At 37.2% G+C, this 17,133-nt stretch overlaps 2 protein-coding genes across 9 annotated transcripts in view; both read right to left on the bottom strand.

Moving 5' to 3' along the window:
- Positions 1-17,133, bottom strand: part of LOC133861679 (protein FAR1-RELATED SEQUENCE 2-like) — a 32,402-nt gene that overhangs the window by 14,818 nt on the left and 451 nt on the right. Inside the window, exons 2-12 of one of the 8 annotated variants that reach the window (XM_062297472.1) lie at positions 9,649-11,810; positions 9,499-9,555; positions 9,322-9,390; positions 9,137-9,202; positions 8,988-9,056; positions 8,832-8,897; positions 8,666-8,740; positions 8,505-8,581; positions 5,351-5,464; positions 1,001-1,365; positions 96-495 (exon numbers count right to left, since the gene is read on the bottom strand). In XM_062297472.1, coding sequence (XP_062153456.1) covers positions 5,455-5,464; positions 8,505-8,581; positions 8,666-8,740; positions 8,832-8,897; positions 8,988-9,056; positions 9,137-9,202; positions 9,322-9,390; positions 9,499-9,555; positions 9,649-11,763 — 2,604 coding nt within the window. In that variant the 5' untranslated portion in view covers positions 11,764-11,810 and the 3' untranslated portion in view covers positions 96-495; positions 1,001-1,365; positions 5,351-5,454. Of the gene's footprint in view, positions 1-95; positions 571-1,000; positions 1,366-5,350; positions 5,465-8,504; positions 8,582-8,665; positions 8,741-8,831; positions 8,898-8,987; positions 9,057-9,136; positions 9,203-9,321; positions 9,391-9,498; positions 9,556-9,648; positions 11,811-17,133 lie in introns of those variants that run through there. The other 7 variants (XM_062297470.1, XM_062297471.1, XM_062297466.1 and 4 more) reach the window with 7 other exon arrangements.
- On the bottom strand, positions 15,344-15,736 carry LOC133860359 (uncharacterized). The gene has a single exon (XM_062295982.1). The coding sequence runs from the start codon at positions 15,734-15,736 to the stop codon at positions 15,344-15,346; it is 393 nt and encodes a 130-aa protein (XP_062151966.1).

Here is a 17,133-nt window from a genome sequence, read left to right as displayed (position 1 = left end):
GTATTTTGGAAAAGAAAGAAAAAGAAGAAGCAAAAGAGGTCGTGCGGCACACGGGACCTCTTTTCCGTCCAATTTTACAAGTGCCAACATAGTGGTGGTTCAAGGGGTTAGAATTTGACTATTTATATAGTCATGACATGAAATATTTACATGAAGAACATGGGGCAAGTGTTGTCAATAGATGAACTGTTCTTTCTCTTGTTGTACATGTATCAGTAGCTCATGAGCAATAATAGAAGGCAGCAGCTGAAATCAACAACGCATGGAATGCTGTGATCCTTTCATGCCTAAGGGGCTCCATACCCATAATGATGTGACTTTTTCCATCTCCATGCAATCTGCAAACTCTCTGTAAGATTGGTGTATATTGCTACCCAGTTCAGTTCATAGCCGGATCTTAGAGGGCTCGCTGTAAACTTTAGGTTGGGTAATCAATCTTGATGGCAACTCCTGTAGCCTTCTTACATGCCTCCACAAACTCCTCCACAGATCTACCTTAAAAGCAATCGGAGAGGCCTCAGATTTCTATCGGGCGTACTAAATCCCGCACGCACAAGACAATAGAATATGCTGGGAAAAAGAAAAAGAAATTCTCATACCCAAGAAGACTCAAAGAGGTACTCAATTACAAAATCTCCAAGCGATGACAATGATTTCATACCCCAAGGACTCAAAAAGTATGGTCCATACATTTCCAAGCAACAAGGGAAAATAACAGGGCTAAATTTGATTTTAAAGCAAGCCTTAATTAATGACATGGATAATATCAACAATATTCTTGGTTAGCCTTAATTAGTCATTAACAGGTGTTTGTGGAGAAAATCCCATGCATACTATTAGTCCATTGCAATTAAACATGCTAGAAAACAAATTAGTATTGAGGAAAGTAATGACTTCATCAAAAGTATTGAAAGCCTTAATTATTCACAACTCGAGCATCAAGAATATGTAAGAAACAATTCTCCATCAAAAAGAATGAAATATGTGGCTAGATTTCTACCTTCTTCTGGCTATGTTGCCAAGAGATTGGTTTTTACCAGTCAAAAGCTCAACAATAATCACTCTTTTCCATACGGTAGTACTCACTCTTCTCCATAAATTGGCTTGATGGGAAATACTATGCATCCAAATACCCAAAAGCTCCTTGTACTTGAAATTGATATATGGCAAGTGATCTACAAGCCCCGCCGTCTGCTAGTTTTGCTCTTATACTTATCATCTAAGAATGTATCTGTAGACTTGTTATCACTGTGAATATATGGGTAAGGAAGCTGCTGAGTCCAAGTAAGAAAGAGCTCTTGCAACGGCAATTCATAAGCACATTTGCCATGTCATTGGAAGCTCCTGATTATGGTCATGGAGATCCTAGAAATCCATTAGGGATGAATTCATGGACTAGCAAAGGAAAACCAGTCTCCGCACAATAACCCAATAATTTCACCACATTTTAGTGGTTAATTTGTGAGAAAATGATAGCATCATTAATAAATTGTAGACAGCACATCAATTCTTCCATCTGCCAGCATTCCTTTATAGACAAACACTTTTGCCTACCTGGCCAACTATTCTATTTACATTAAAATGAAAAGTAGACTTTTCAAGCTCCTTTGACCTGAACAGTTTTGTCCTCAACATTGACTCCAGCAAATAGTAGTTGTAACAATAAAACATAATTTTGTTTGAAAAACTTTTCCTTGCAATTAATGTTCTTTATTTTCTTTTCTTTTGTAAAACCACCAAGCAACGATGAACTAGAAATAATGCTCCAAATTCCTCACAACTCCGTAAGAAAATTTAACTTCACTATGTAAACATTGTTACTATAATAAATTATGCTAGTTTAAGAGCTTCAATCTTTTTGCTAGAAAGATAAGTTTTACATTAGTATTCTAGAATAGGAAGATAAAAATAAAAATAGAGTTTTTGGTGTCAGATGGGAGTTCAAAGCCCCAAGATAGGAGTATTCTTGTAATAACCCACTTCAAGTGGTATGATATTGTCAACTGTGGGCCAAGCCTGCACGGTTTTATTCTTAGGTTTTACCCCAAAATGCCTCATCATTTAGATAGAGCATGCTCTATATAAGCACATTTTTTTTTCCACATAAAGGCAATGTGGGACGCCACAATCACCTCCTCTTGGGATCCAGTGTCACCGCTGGCGATCCTCATGGGCTTTTGCACACTCCCCTCATCTCAGGCTAGGCTCCGGCTCCAATACCATTTGTAACAACTCCGGGAAAAACACTAGCCACATCTACTCTATTACTCCAAAATGACTAGTCAATTCAGAACTTCCCTATAAGTCTTTAGTCTTTATAAAGCCCAATTTCACCTAGTAACTAGGCAATGTGAGACTTACTACTCGTGACTATCTTTATAAACCATATTATATGTGTGCTACTCATCTTCCCAATATGGGATCGAGATGTTACAATTCTTCAGATGGATTGAAATTATGAGAATCCTTTTCGCATAAAACGCATAACTGCAACAATTGGGTCGGGCTCATTTTGAATCTGAGATATCTTTTATCCAACCTAAAACTAAAAATGATTGGAAAAACAAGAAAGGGAGCTATGAAACAGGGACATTTTGTTTTCCTTACTCTTTTCTTGTTTTTCTATCCTCATTTATTTACCAAACGGTCAAAAATGAGAAATTTAAGGGTTAAATATACTTTGGCCTCATCAACTAACAACCATTTTTTATAAAGCCCCATAAACTGACAGGTGTGACACTTGGACCAGTCAAACTACCAATTTGTTGCAATTAAGCTAGTTTTCTATCATTCTTCCAAAAATACCCCTATTTTCTTTTTCTAAAAAAAAAGAATTAAATTTATATAAAATAAATAAATTTTCATTAAATACTAAAATACATAGAATAAAGTTCTTTTAGTATAGAAAGAATTTGCATGAAATTTTGATTTTTGATTTTAGTTTTTTAAAGAAAATAGGGGTATTTTTGGAAGAATGACAGAAAAGTGGCTTAATATCTAAGTATCACACTTGTCAGTTCATGTGACTTTATAAAAAATGGTTGTTAGTTGAGGGGACCAAAGTATATTTAACCCGAAATTTAAAGTTCTTTTTAAAAGTAAATCAATATTACTTAAAGCGTAGAGAGACACAATTTTAGTACACAGAAAGTACACAAAAGAAACCCTTTATTAAGGAGAAAAACAAAAAAAATCTAAAAATTCTGAAAAAATAGAAAAATGTTGACTATTATATGCTGCTAGCAATGTATAAAGAGATTTGAACATGACATTCTTTAGCTTTTCCACCGAAATCTCGCGATCTTCAAAGGACCTAGCATTCTACTCTCTCCGTATGCACCACATTAAGCATAAAAGTATCATTCTCTAAGCTTCTAAAAAGTTTCGACTTCCCAATGGACCTTTCCAACTTGCCAACTCTATTACCCTTCTAGGCATGACCCATTCTACAACAGAGGCAGAAAATTGAAACCCATAAATCTTTTGCCACTTCACAATGAAAAAGAAGATGATCTATGGACTCCCTACTCGTTTTGCACATGCAACACCAATCCACCACTATGACTTTTCTACTCATATTATCCAAAGTCATTATCGTCCCTAGTGCCACAATCCATACCAAGAACACCACTCTCGAAAGAGGCTTAGCTCTACAAATTCTCTTCCAAGAAAATATGGAACCAATAGGAATAGAAAACACATGATAAAATGACAAAACTTCAAACTTCCGCCACTTGAATGAGGTCCATTTTTATCCTCACCACCTTCTTTCAATTTGAAAGAGTACAATAAATAAAAGAATGTAGTAACTAATTCCACCTCTTAATCCTGCAAAGGTCTAACAAAAGATAAATTTCAATGAATATTACCATTGGAAAACTGCAAATGATTTGCCACCCACGCCTCGTTACACTGCGCTATACTAAACAATTCCAGAAAAGTTACCTTAAGGGGCTGGTCCCCACACCATAAATCATGTCAAAACTTGATCTTAGTCTCATCTCCCACTTCATATCTAACAAATCTCGAAAAAACTCCCCGCCCCTCCTTATATATTTCCGCACTCCCACTCCAAAGGATCCTACTACCTCCTTTGAACACCAACCTCCACTCATGCTATCATATTTGTTTTCTACCACCAATCTCCACAAAGCCTCCCTCTTCGTAGCATAACGCCATAACCATTTTTCCAGTAAAGCTTAGTGTAAAATGAAACATATTTCTTATCCCCAAATCACCAGTTCGTACCGAAGAACAAATTTTTGACCAGTTGACTACATAAAACTTAAACTCATTACCAATTCCACCCCACAAAAAGAATCCAAATGGAGCACCATTAATAAGAATGGACAACTGCACCGTAGCGATACAATGAGCTATCCAAGCTCTCAATTTCTCCCCAAAGCCACATCTCTTCAAGAAATACAGCAAAAACTCCCAATTAACATGATCGTACGCCTTCTCTAAGTCCAATTTACACAACACAACAGGTACCCCTAATCTCATTCGAGTGTCAAGACATTCATTAGCTACCAAAACTAAATTCAGAATTTGTCTCCCCCTGATAAACACATTCTGCAAACTAGAGATAATATTCTCCAACACCGTTTTCAACCTATTTGCTAGTACCTTAGATATGATTTTATACACACCACCCTCTAGACTAATGGGACGGGAGTCCTAATATCTACGACACCGGCTTTCTTGAGGATAAGAAAAATAAAAGTTGCATTGATGCTCTACTCAAACTCCCCTCTCTATGAAGCTCCTTGAATGATATCGTTTCCTTTATCCCATGGTGAAACTAGTGTAGTGATGGAACATGAAGTTTGTGTTTGAGGTCTCAAATGGAAGCAAAAGAGGTGAAAATAACTAAAACTAGAGCAACAATGGTCATCAAAAGCTGTAGGTGCTAGTTTGCAACTAGGTGGTATGACTTTCATGGGTAGTTTTCTTAGGGTTTTTGAGAGCAGCAAATGTTAAAAATGAAGTAATAAGGTTTACTCAACTCAAAAACTTATTTAGTGAATATCGCAGAGAATGAGGTTTTTCTCCAAATAGTAACTAAAGAAACAGAAAAGGTAGCATATAGCCTTGAAGATGAACACTAAAGGAGAAAAAAAATGAGGTCAAAGAGGTATGAGATAAAAAGGAACATATCTACTTGAAAATTGGTAGCATAATGGTTTGACGTACCAAAAAAGGAGTTAATTCTCTTATACATATATTATAGTTCATATTTCACCGTATATGACATGCTGGTGCAAAAGATTTGGAAAAACCTTTCTAAAAATAGCTCAACTATGTACTCAACTTTGTGTATTAGATTCAATGGAGCCAGCAGGCATACCTAAAAGGAGATTTTCGGTCGATATTCTGCGCATGTAACACCAGCATGATTCCCAAGAATTCACAAATACACCATTACATGAGTAGAGAAGAGGGTTCTCTCATTCATTGATATCTGAAATGTAATGACAAACATAATTAATTTCATATGGAAAATAAAGCTAAAGAAATTGCATGCTTAAAGCATTCAACTCTATATATACTAATGGATGCATGCACATATAAAAGAGGTACGCTGGCGTGAGGCAAAATATTCCTAAACTTGCACATAGACTAATAAACTGAAATATCCAAATGGATAGTTTCTTTCCATTTTCGTTCCCAGAGTTGGTTTCAATTCTCTGCTGAGCTTGAACCCATATTCTAAAAACACCGGCACCGGCCAAAGCCAGCGACTTATAGAGGATGAAAAGTCTAATGACTTCTACAGGTTGTAAATAATTCAGTCTAAATCATCTGCATGGATACTTATCATTTCATTAGAATCACGCTATCATTTTGCCATGATTGTTTGCTAGAGGATGCTACTACACAAATGAATTAGACATCATTCAATCATATTGATCAAAGAACATGCATCCATTTCAACAAATATAAGTTCTCTTTGGTACACCTGTAAACACCTATTATTTGCAAAGAATTGCAGTACCATGTCAGTACTTAAGATCACAGCCAACAGGGATTCCTCCCATATCTTTGAAGTTTAGGCCTTCGTGAGTTCCTTTCCTAATCATCTAAAATCCTAGTCAATAGAGAGAGAAAAGTTTCGATTAAACCTTTCAACTAATAATAGTGACTTACCATGTCATCTCCTTAGTTAGGTAAGGATTTCCTTCAAAGCCTTGATTGCAGTAGCATTGAAACCTTGAACGCTGGTATCTTGAACAGGTAGCATAGGAATTACTCCACTATCTCACATCACATTAAAATCACTCAACATGACCTTGAACCATCCATGGTCCAGAAGGAATGAAATACTCGCATCCCTCTCCACTTCCATCAATTATTCTTTGAAAAGTTGCATTGAAGGCATAAAGGTTCAAGGCAATCATGGTCTGGCAGCAGATCATACCATTGCAACCATTCTTTTCCATGCTACTATTGCTGTTGTCAGAAATCTACAAGCACCCACCATGTTTGAGTCATTTGAGGTCATTTAGACAAGGTTGTGGCAACCCATGGCAGTGAATCTGTTCTTCCCCAAGAGACAATACAAAAGCTTCCCTTCAAGTTCACCCCTTTTATGATAGACCTGCTACAGTTCGAATAGATAATTGGGTTTCTGGCTTGAATGGTACCTTGAAGAGAATATTCAGTACCTCCAGTTTGATTCAGATGGGGAAAGGTCTGGACAGGCTGAAAGCGTTATTGCAAAATTTTTGAACCATTCATCCTCATAACAACCAGCTCCTATGCTAAGGGGAAATGGGATAAAAACATTTCCTTTGATGCACTTGGTGACCAGGCCTTGCTATAACCACTGCCACTATTGGGTTTATTGGCCACAGTAACAAGTAACCAGAAACACTAAGTGCACAATTCTTCTTGTTCTATTTGCTGTTTCACCATAAATATCTAGTCTTCAAGAGAGAAACCGTTCTCTTTAAAAGGAAAGGACAAAAGATTTTTTTATTTTATTTTTGTTATTCTTCTTCATGTGTTATTGCCTAAACAACCAAGTTCCCCAGAAGTATCAAAGCCATGAAAGAATCAGCTGGGTTCAATGTTCTTAACTAGCTGTTTGGAAAGTCTTTGCAATGGAAAAAGACATATTGCCCATTCTAGCCACAAACTTGACTGTCTATAGGAGCATTACAATGAAATTTTCCTCTTGATAGTTTCACTGAAATATTATTTTATTTGTTTAATTTCAAATCCATAATGCCCATTCTGAGCAGCACGTTATCATGGATTTTTTTTAATTTTTTTATTTAAATATATATAAGTAATGGACAAATTATTAAAAAAAAGCGCAAAGCGCCTTTAAGTACACGGGTAGTATACACAGGAAGCTCCTAACTAAAACGAGCAAAAGAAAAACCAAAACAAAACAGCAAGAAAAACCCACAAAACCCAAAAAGGCCTCAAACCCGAACACACACTAAGCACTCAACGCTTGATAGCGAGAGCCTTGCCTTTCCCATGCCTAGAGGTTGTGTCATAAGCATCATAGTTGATGGAACATTCTAAATTTAGAAGCTTCCTTCTACCACTGGGCTTAGGGCGAACACCCTTCACCTTCCGAGGGTTGTCCTCTTCAGTGTCCTTGATCCCCTCACACGAATCCCCGACCAAAGCCCAATCCAAAAAAGTTGCATGGGGAAAAACACCCAACGGATATAGAAAATCTCTCAAAAGTTCCTCTTCAATGTCCTCCCCAACCCAAATATTGCCTCCCTGATCCCTCACCACCAGCTCCAAAGATGAGCCAACACCAAATCCAACAGGCCACTTCTGGGATTGGGCCAATCGCCTCCTTGTCATCAACAAGAGGATAGAAATACAAAACATCCTATTGTATTCACTTACTCTATTTGCATGGATTTTGCAAGCTGCTACAAAATACAACATACTTTTTGATGGCCAACTGTATAATGGTCTATATTATTTAAAATACATAAGGCAAAATTCCAGAGAGTTCATACGTGGAAAGGCATGGGTGAGGGTGGAGGTGGGTGACAGAAGAACCATTAGTTGCTCAACATGAGAAAGACAGAAACGGAAAATATGAGATGATAAAACCTTTTGTTCTAATTATAAAAGGGGGAAAAAGATACCAACTGATTAATCATTTGATAAATGTAGTAGCATAAGAGGTAACATAATATCTTCAGTAAGAAATTATAAAGGATATTAAAGCTTAAAAAAAAAAAAAAAAAAAGGAATGCAACAGGATTGAGACATTAATCTTCTTAAATGATACAAGATTCAAGTCATCTCACTTGAAAATCTTGAGTTTACCAGTAATTGGCATAGAAGAAAGAGAAGGGAAAAAGAAGATACACACATTGTGTATACCTTAAATACACATAAAGCTTTTTAACAACTAAAATGCATCTTTGGAAGAAAGAAAAATCAATTAACTAAATTAAACTTGGGAATTAATACAACAGCTCTATCTATACTCATCTAATCTGAGTGGATGGGCATGCTACCTTTCCAGCTGCTGAGAAAGGTGCTTATTCTGCAGATGCTTTGAAGCAATATTGTGAAACTGTGAGGAGCCCACTGACTGTTCATGCAGATAAAGACAGCATATCTCATGAATTAAATTCCATTTGAAGTAAAAATCCATAAGCCCAATTTAAATGCATACCATATCTTGTAGATTGTCCTGATCGTCAAAACACCCGTGTATGGCTGATGCTTTGAAACTAAGCTGTCCATGCAACTGCAAAAACCCAATCCAAGACACACTACTTTATTAGCATTTTATAAACAAAATTAAATTAAAGGATGAAAAGAATAATTAAATCCAGTACCAGTCCTTGCATGCTCTGTTGGGTCTCATATTGACCAACACGTGTTGCTACTGAATGCAACTGTCTCTGACAAAATGAAGACAATTGGTCAGACTCATATGCATTGCTTGCTCCTGAAATATCAGGCCAAATTATCAAGGTTGAATTGCAGCATACCAGCTCCTGGATGCCCTGTTGATTGCTATAATAATCATCAGGTATAGGAGAATTTGGGTTCAACGGTCCCTGTGATGAGTATAAAAAGCACCTAGTAAACATTATCATCAATTAGAAGATAAAAAATAAGTATCAAGACTATAACATACCACCGCATGTATACTTTGTTGAGCATCAAAATATCCTTCAAGAGTAGAGGCTCTAGAACTCAGTTCCTACAAAAAAAAAATGTAAGATAAGCCACTTGAGAAAAATCATAATTGCCATGGACAATACTGTAATAGTTCCTATAAATCCTCTTGAATTATCTTAGGTGACACATGATATTTCATACCACCCCTTGCACGTCCTGCTGAGATACATAACAATTATCCAAGTTGTGTGCTCTTGAGTTCATCTGCTCCTGCAATAGTAAAACCCATAATGAAGTGCTTGCCAACATAAAGATTATCTTGCAAAGAACATATTCTTCTAAGATGAGTATGAAATTCAGAAATAATATGGGACAAACCATCTGCGGGCAGTTCTCTTGCATCCCAATAGTTCTTCCATCTGGCTCACAATGTCCCTAAAATACAAATAGAATCTATTTTAAGGTGCTTCACTGCATGACTTACGAAAGTTGTAACACTTGCATGTCAATCATCAAGCCCTAACTAACCTTTCTTTTGTGATATGTTTTCTTTTTTTTGGATGATTTGCCCGTGCTGTTGTTGTGATTCTCTTCTTCGATGTCAAGGAAACCATGAATTGCCATTGTGTTAGGCTCTGAAATACTCCTGACAGAATTGTTCACATCCACACAATGATTCAATACTTCCTCTAATGCTTGAAATGCTATATTATAAGTTTCTTCTGATAAAGACCCTTCTTCAACCAATCTAGCCGCATGTTTGCATAGATCATTGAAACGGTGTACCCTGTAATGGAGCCCATTTGATATCTGACTAATAGTTTGCCTGACTTTTGCATCTTTTGTCCAGCGCTTCAAAATATAGTGGGATGGGATGTTAGTAACACCAGAAATTTGAAGAACAAGTACTGCATGTCTACAAAGAAAACCCCTGTATTCAAATGAACGACATAAACAACATATATCCAACTCTGCTTCATTCCAAGCTACAATGTAATTCTTTTGTTCTTCAAAGTCATCAACTCGGAATATCATGGTTCCTTTATCTTCCCTTTCCTTTTGCAGATGACATGAAACTACTCCAAGAACCTCAACCTGAAACTTCTTAAATATTGCATCAGTATAAACTCTTGACATTTGTTTCTCAAAAGGTGAGAGAGATCTCAATGCAGGTTGTTTGTGGCGTGTTTCAAAATCGGCTTCAGTTTCCATTTTATATCTGTCTTCCAGAAATGTTTTATACTGCTCAATAAACTCCTTGAATGAAGTTTCCCTACATATGTACTTATCAAAGAACGAGGTTATGCTTTCAGATCTCTCAGCTGTAGACAGTCCAGCTAAAAAGGAATCCCGCATGTAAGCTGGGACCCACTTACTACGATCTTCATACAATGAGTGGAACCATTCATCCTCCTTCAGTTCAAATTTATCAGCCATTTTCCACCATCTTCTTTCAAAATGCTCATCTGTCCAAGACTGGTAAATGCATTTGTTAAATTTTGCCATAAATTTTTCATTTACATTTACAATACCACCCAGATTTTCAGGAATCCTCCCCAATATATGCCATAGACAAAAACAATGGCGTCTATCAGGAAAGACATCTGCAACAGCGTCTTTCAAGAACTCATCTTGATCTGTGATTATTAGTCTTGGAGCTTGGCCACCGACTGCTTTAAGCCATGTCCGCATTAACCAAACAAAAGCTGATGTAGTCCCCTCACCAATCAATGCACATCCCAGCAAAATATACTGGAAGTGATGATTAACTCCAATAATAGGAACAAAAGGAACTTTATATTTGTTTTTAACATAAAAAGTATCAAAGAAAACTACATCACAGAAATTGTTAAAATCAAGCCTACCCTTTGCATCAACCCAGAACACACTTCTTAAAAGCTTTTCACGGTCCAAGTCTATTGCATAAAAGAAGTTGGGGTTTGAATCCTGCAAGTGCATGAAATTTTCAAGCATCACTTGCACATCTCCTTCATCTAAAGCCAGCTGCAGACCCTTCTTTTGACAAGCAACAATACCAGATTGCTTGTTATGTCCCCTGATAGAATTATAAAAATCATGTGGACAAATCTCATGGTTATGCTCCTTGATAAAACTATGCACAACCCATTTCCCATCAGGTGTCCTTTTCATATGCATGCCTGCCTTGCAGTCTGTTTTTATACATGGCCGTGGTTGCACAGATGTGCTAGAGGCACGCTTGCTTCCAAATCTTGAACACGCAATTTTTATATCAATAAATTTTCCTGATTTTTTTGAGCGCCGACTAGCTTTTATGGTGATGCCAAATCCCACAGACCGAGCATATTCTCTGTAGAAAGAATATGCTGTCTCCTTTGACTCAAATTCAAATCCATTATGGGGCTCATGAATGGCCCCTTTATTAACAACATTCAGCACAATGGTGTTAACATCAACCTCATTACAAACACCAATAACACTGATAACACTTTCACTTACATTTGGTCCATTTACTTCCTCAACATGTTCGCTTGTTGTAGGAGAATTTAAAACTTCTTCCTCAACATGTAACCCATCTGCACCAACCACATCATCAACATTTGTATTTGATCCAATCTCTAATTTCTCCTGTTCGTATGAAGGCAGTTCAAGATCTATCTCCATGGTAAAATATAGTTTATTGATCAGAAAATGTCATTTTCAAAAGTTACCTGAAAGGACAAAAACTAAGTATTAGTTGACAGCCAAACAAATATTTAATATGAAAAGAAACTACTCTAATTTAGAGAGAAATAATCGTATTTACCAACAAGATATCATCAAGAATAATAGCAATGAAGAACAAGGTCTATATTGGTGTTACGCCCATGTTTTAAATTAAAAAATGAGAAACTTTTACACTTTGCTAGCAAATATAAACACAACTTAAGACATGCAACAAATAAGAAGTTTAAAATATTTTATTTCACTAGGCCTGCCAATGTATAGTGGAAGCAAGTTAGTATTTGACCTTGACAACTAAGAACAATCCATTGGCAGGCCTAGCAGGTGAAGTCTAAGAAGAAAGAAACCAGTCTTTGATATCATGTCAAAGCATCCACCTCAAAAGCTTAAGGTAGTAGGCGGTACATAAACCCATAACCAAGTTCACGACCAGCCTATGTGTGATCATTCCCCCCAAACCCCCACATGCATCAGGATGATTATATCGATGAAATCATCAATGCATGTATCAACTTGTAAAGGGAGTTTATTGTAGAAGAACAAATAAAGAGGGCCCTTCATTCATAACTCAAAATGCCTAATTCAACAAAGGAGTGAATGAGATTGATTGCCTCATGTGCCAAGGAATGATTAGGACATTGCCATCTGAACTACTCTCCCCACCCCAGCCCCCTTTTCTCTCATTAGGGTTAAACATCACCATTCGCACAAGGAAACTCAACAGATCCTTTGCACCAACTATACATAACTCCTGCTTTGCTATCCTTCTATCCAAGGTTATCATTTCTGGCAAATTAAAAGCCAGTTTGTTTCTTGATTTGCATCGTTGACTCTCAAAAACTTTTAATATTTTAATATTTTTTTGGGAAAAATATATATTAGCCCCCCAAACTATCACTCTTTCTCCGGATGGCCCCCCAAACTACCAATGCTTAGATTATGGCCCCCCAAACTACCACTTTCTGATTTTTTGGCCCCATCCGTCTATTTATACCGTCAATTTTAAACAGAATTTCGAAAATACCCCTCCTACACTTTGAAATTCTCACGGTTAAGGGAGTGGTATTTTCGGGTTTTTGGCCAAATTCTGTTAGAATTAACTGTATAAATAGACGGATGGGGCCAAAAAATTAGAAAGTGGTAGTTTGGGGGGTCGGAGCGCAAGTGTTGGTAGTTCGGGGTGCCATCCGGAGAAAGGGTGGTAGTTTGGGGGGCTAATATATATTTTTCCCTATTTTTTTTTTTTTAAAATATATCAGCAAAAGAACAAGAATAATGTTGATGTTAATGAAAGAAAGCATGTATAAAATAGGAATAGGACATGTGATCCCAATATAGTAGACAAAAATTTACATTGGCACATTATAGGTTCCCTAAATTTCAACTAATAAAAGGAAATTCTTTTTTTTTTTTTAATTAATTTTTTATAAGTAATCGAGATATCATTAAAAGCGTAAAGCACACCCAGACACACAAGAAGTATACAAAAGAAACACCTAGCTAGGAAGAGAAAAAAGAGCGAGCAAATCATAAAAACTAAGCTCTAAAGGAGATATAATTGCAGTTGTCCAAAGATAGTCGTCCAACGTCTTCTCACGGTCTTCAAAACTCATATCATTTATTTTCCTCCAAAGACACCACAAAAGACAAGAGGACACCATCTTCCACACACTCCGAGTGCTACCAACAGACCACTAACAAGCAAACAAGTCAACAACTCGTTTAGACATAACCCAAGCTAGCCTGAAGCGACTGAAAAAAAAAAACACTTCATAGGTCACAAGCAACCTCATAATAGAGAAGAAGATGGCCCACAGACTCCTCATCCCTCTTACACATACAACACCTATTGACCACAATGACATGCTGCTTCCTAAGATTATCCATGGTAGGATCTTTTTTAGAGCCACCAACTAACCAAAAAAAAAAATTGCCCTCAAAGGAATCTTAATCCGCTAAATACTTTTCCAAGCGAAAAGAATGTCATCATTACAAACAAGGACACTATAGAAAGATTTAACATTGAACAACCCTCTTTTGGAGAGGACCCACCAAAGCTGTCTTCACATTCTCATCTCACTATGACTGAATACAAAAAACGAGGCAAAGGCATCCACCTCCCATCATGAGCCTCACTAGAAAGCTTACGTTCCACTAATTGAAGCCACCAGAAAACTCCAAGTGAGCTGCTACGAAAGCATCCTTCGCACAAGCAATATCCTATAAATCTGGAAAGGCTTCCTTTAGGGCCTTGTCTCACACCATCGTTCATGCCAGAATCTAACCTTGGAACCATCTTCCACAACAAATTTGATATGGATTGAAAACTTCCCCCAGCCCCTCCTGATATTTTTCCATAACTCCACCCCATATGACCCAAAAAGCTCATTTGAACTCCACCCACCCCACTAACTGCCAAATTTTGAGCCCACCACAACTCTCCACCAAGTCTCTCTCTCATGCACATAGCTCCAAAGCCATTTTCTTACGAAACACGATCAAACATCACAAAGTTCTGAACCCCCAACCCTCCCTTAGAGATCAGAGAACAAACCTTAGACCAGCTTACCAGGTGAAATTTAAATTCTTCTCCTAGCCCACACCAAAAGAAATCTCGTTGAAGCTTCTTAGTTCTCTATGCGGTTTGCAACACCTAGATGGAGAGGGAAGAGGGACATGAAATGTGTGAGCAAATTAGAAAGTGTGCTCTTAATAAGGGTAACCCTACCACCCTTAGACTAGTACATCATTTTCCAACTAGCTAGCTGACACTTATCTTTTCAATGACACCATCTCAAATTGATTTGGCCTTGTAGGAGCGCCCAACAGATGACCAAGATACTTCAAAGGCAAAGAAGAGACCCCATAGCCAAAAATACTAGCCAACCCTTCCACATTATCAACAATACCCACAGGAACCAATTCTGACTTAGCCAAATTAATCTTCAAACCATAAGACAACTTCGAAGCCTAAAAGTCAAGCATGTAGATAGCGAAGGTGGTCAAACTTGGCCCCACAACAAATCAAAGTGTCAACCGCAAACAATAGGTGTGAAATATTGACCACACTAGAGTGCCTAGACCCCACAAAAAAGCCTGAGAGAAACCCCCACCAACAGTTGCAAGGCTTGTGTGTTATGTGGGGTCTTTGACATGAGAGGAATGAAAGGCTTTTTGAAGATGTGGAATTACCAGTTGTGGATTTGTGTCAAAATCTGCTTAATATGTTATATGTTCGCTGAGTTTTTACATTCATGTTCTTTTGTTTTCTCTGATTAGGGGCACTTTTGTATACTTCCTGTGTACTATGGTTGCGTCCCTCGGCGTTTTTTATTGAATTTTATTACTTATAAAAAAAAAAACAATGACAAAGAATAAAGATGACAAAGGATCTAACTGTCTCAGACTACAGGAATTACTAAGAAACCGAACGGATTGCCATTCATCAAAACGGAAAAGCGCACCAGAGAAATACAATGTGCTATCCAAGAGAACCATTTCTCCCCAAAACCACACCTCCTCAATAAAGCAAGTAATCCCAATTGACATGATCGTAGGCCTTCTCAATTTCCAGCTTGCAAATCACCCCTGGCTTATCAGATTTAATCCTACTATCTAGACATTCATTAGCAATGAGCACGGAATCAAGGATTTGCCTAACTTTGACAAAAGTGTTATGAGGCTTCGAGACAATCTTCTCCACAACCCTTCTTAACCTGTTGGCTAAGACTATAGCGATAATCTTGTAAACTCCACATACAAGACTGATAGGGTTAAAGTCCTTAAGATCAATAGCCCTAGGTTTCTTTGAATTGAGGGCAATGAAAGTGGCATTGAGACTTTTCTCAAACTTACTACTAGCATGAAAATCATGAAGCGCCCCCATAAAATCTGTTTGATCCCTTCCCAGCATACTTGGAAGAACGCTATAGAAAAACCATCAAGGCCTAGCACCTTCTCACTGTTCATACCTTTCACTACCTTAAGGACCTCACTCTCCTCAAACCGTCTCTCTAACCAGGAAGACTCATCCACATTAATGGAATCAAAATCAAGGCCATCCAGCTTGGGACACCAACTCAAGCATAAGGAACAATTGTTCCCAATTTTGAGGCATGGAGATTAGAAAAGAAATTTTACAATTCTAGATGACTTTCTCTTCTTCTACTTCATGTTTTGCATGTTAGACATACCTCTGATTGATCGGACAATTCTCTTGGTCAGAATTCTGCTTTGGCTCCCAGTGAATGTGCGTAGTGTTAGGGGGAGGTGAGGGGAGGGGTGCTCTAAAACGGAGCTACTTTAACCTCCAATCCCACCAACAAGAGAAGAGAAACAGGAAATAGTCCAGGAAAAAGTACAAAGTCTATAAAATTTCTTATTAACTCCATTCAACTACTTTTTGGTCTCAAGCTCGAAATTGTTTTTTTTTTTTTTTCAAGAAATATATTGCTTTTGATCTTTTCCCTGTTTTCCCCCTTTTTCACAGCGTAAAAATTGGACTCTTCGTTCATGGATTCCCTCCAAAGAAGAGCAATGAGCTTCGACCATTGTAAGTCCTCCCTCAACTACCCGAACTACATAAAATTTGCAATATATAAGTAGAGAGTACAAGGAAAATAACCAAACATCGAAACCATGTTAAAGCATCCGACCCAAAAGCTTAAGCTAGTAGCTAGATATGCCCTATTAGCATACAAACCCACAACTAATCCCACACCAGCCGGTGTAGAACTCTCTAAACATTCTCCATGTGATTCTTGGAAAGAATGGCGAAAATAAAGCAAATATGCTGGAAGTGATAACAAAGTGGCCTTTTCCAATTTCTCCTTTTTGAAGCAATTATAAACATTTCAATCTACTGCCCCTCATTCCTCCTGATATCTGAAGAGATCTTAAAAGTCTGATTCACAAACATAAATCAAGATCTGTAGCCATCAACAAATATGGAAAAGAATCTAGTAAATTAAAAAAAAAAACCCTGTCAAACTTCCAAAAGCATATAAACTCATGGCGGGTTTCTTATCATCATGAAGGTGTCACCCACATGTAGTATAAATCTATGTGCCTACACTCAAATAAGGAAAACAAACACCATTTCCCTTAATATTAATTTTAAGAGTCTCATTTGTTTCTTCAAGAACGCAAAAAAAGATATTAAAAACAAAGTAACTACGATATTACAGAATTAAAAGTAGCATAATTCAATTCAAGCTTGATTCAAAGCAAAAAAAAAATAAAAATGCCCAAACACAAAATCAGCATTAACAGTACTACACCAGCAAAATCTACATACATAGATTAGTACAT

Source organism: Alnus glutinosa, chromosome 2 (assembly GCF_958979055.1).
Source record: "Alnus glutinosa chromosome 2, dhAlnGlut1.1, whole genome shotgun sequence".
Taxonomy (NCBI): Eukaryota; Viridiplantae; Streptophyta; class Magnoliopsida; order Fagales; family Betulaceae; genus Alnus; species Alnus glutinosa.
This window is presented reverse-complemented; position numbering and strand designations above follow the sequence as displayed.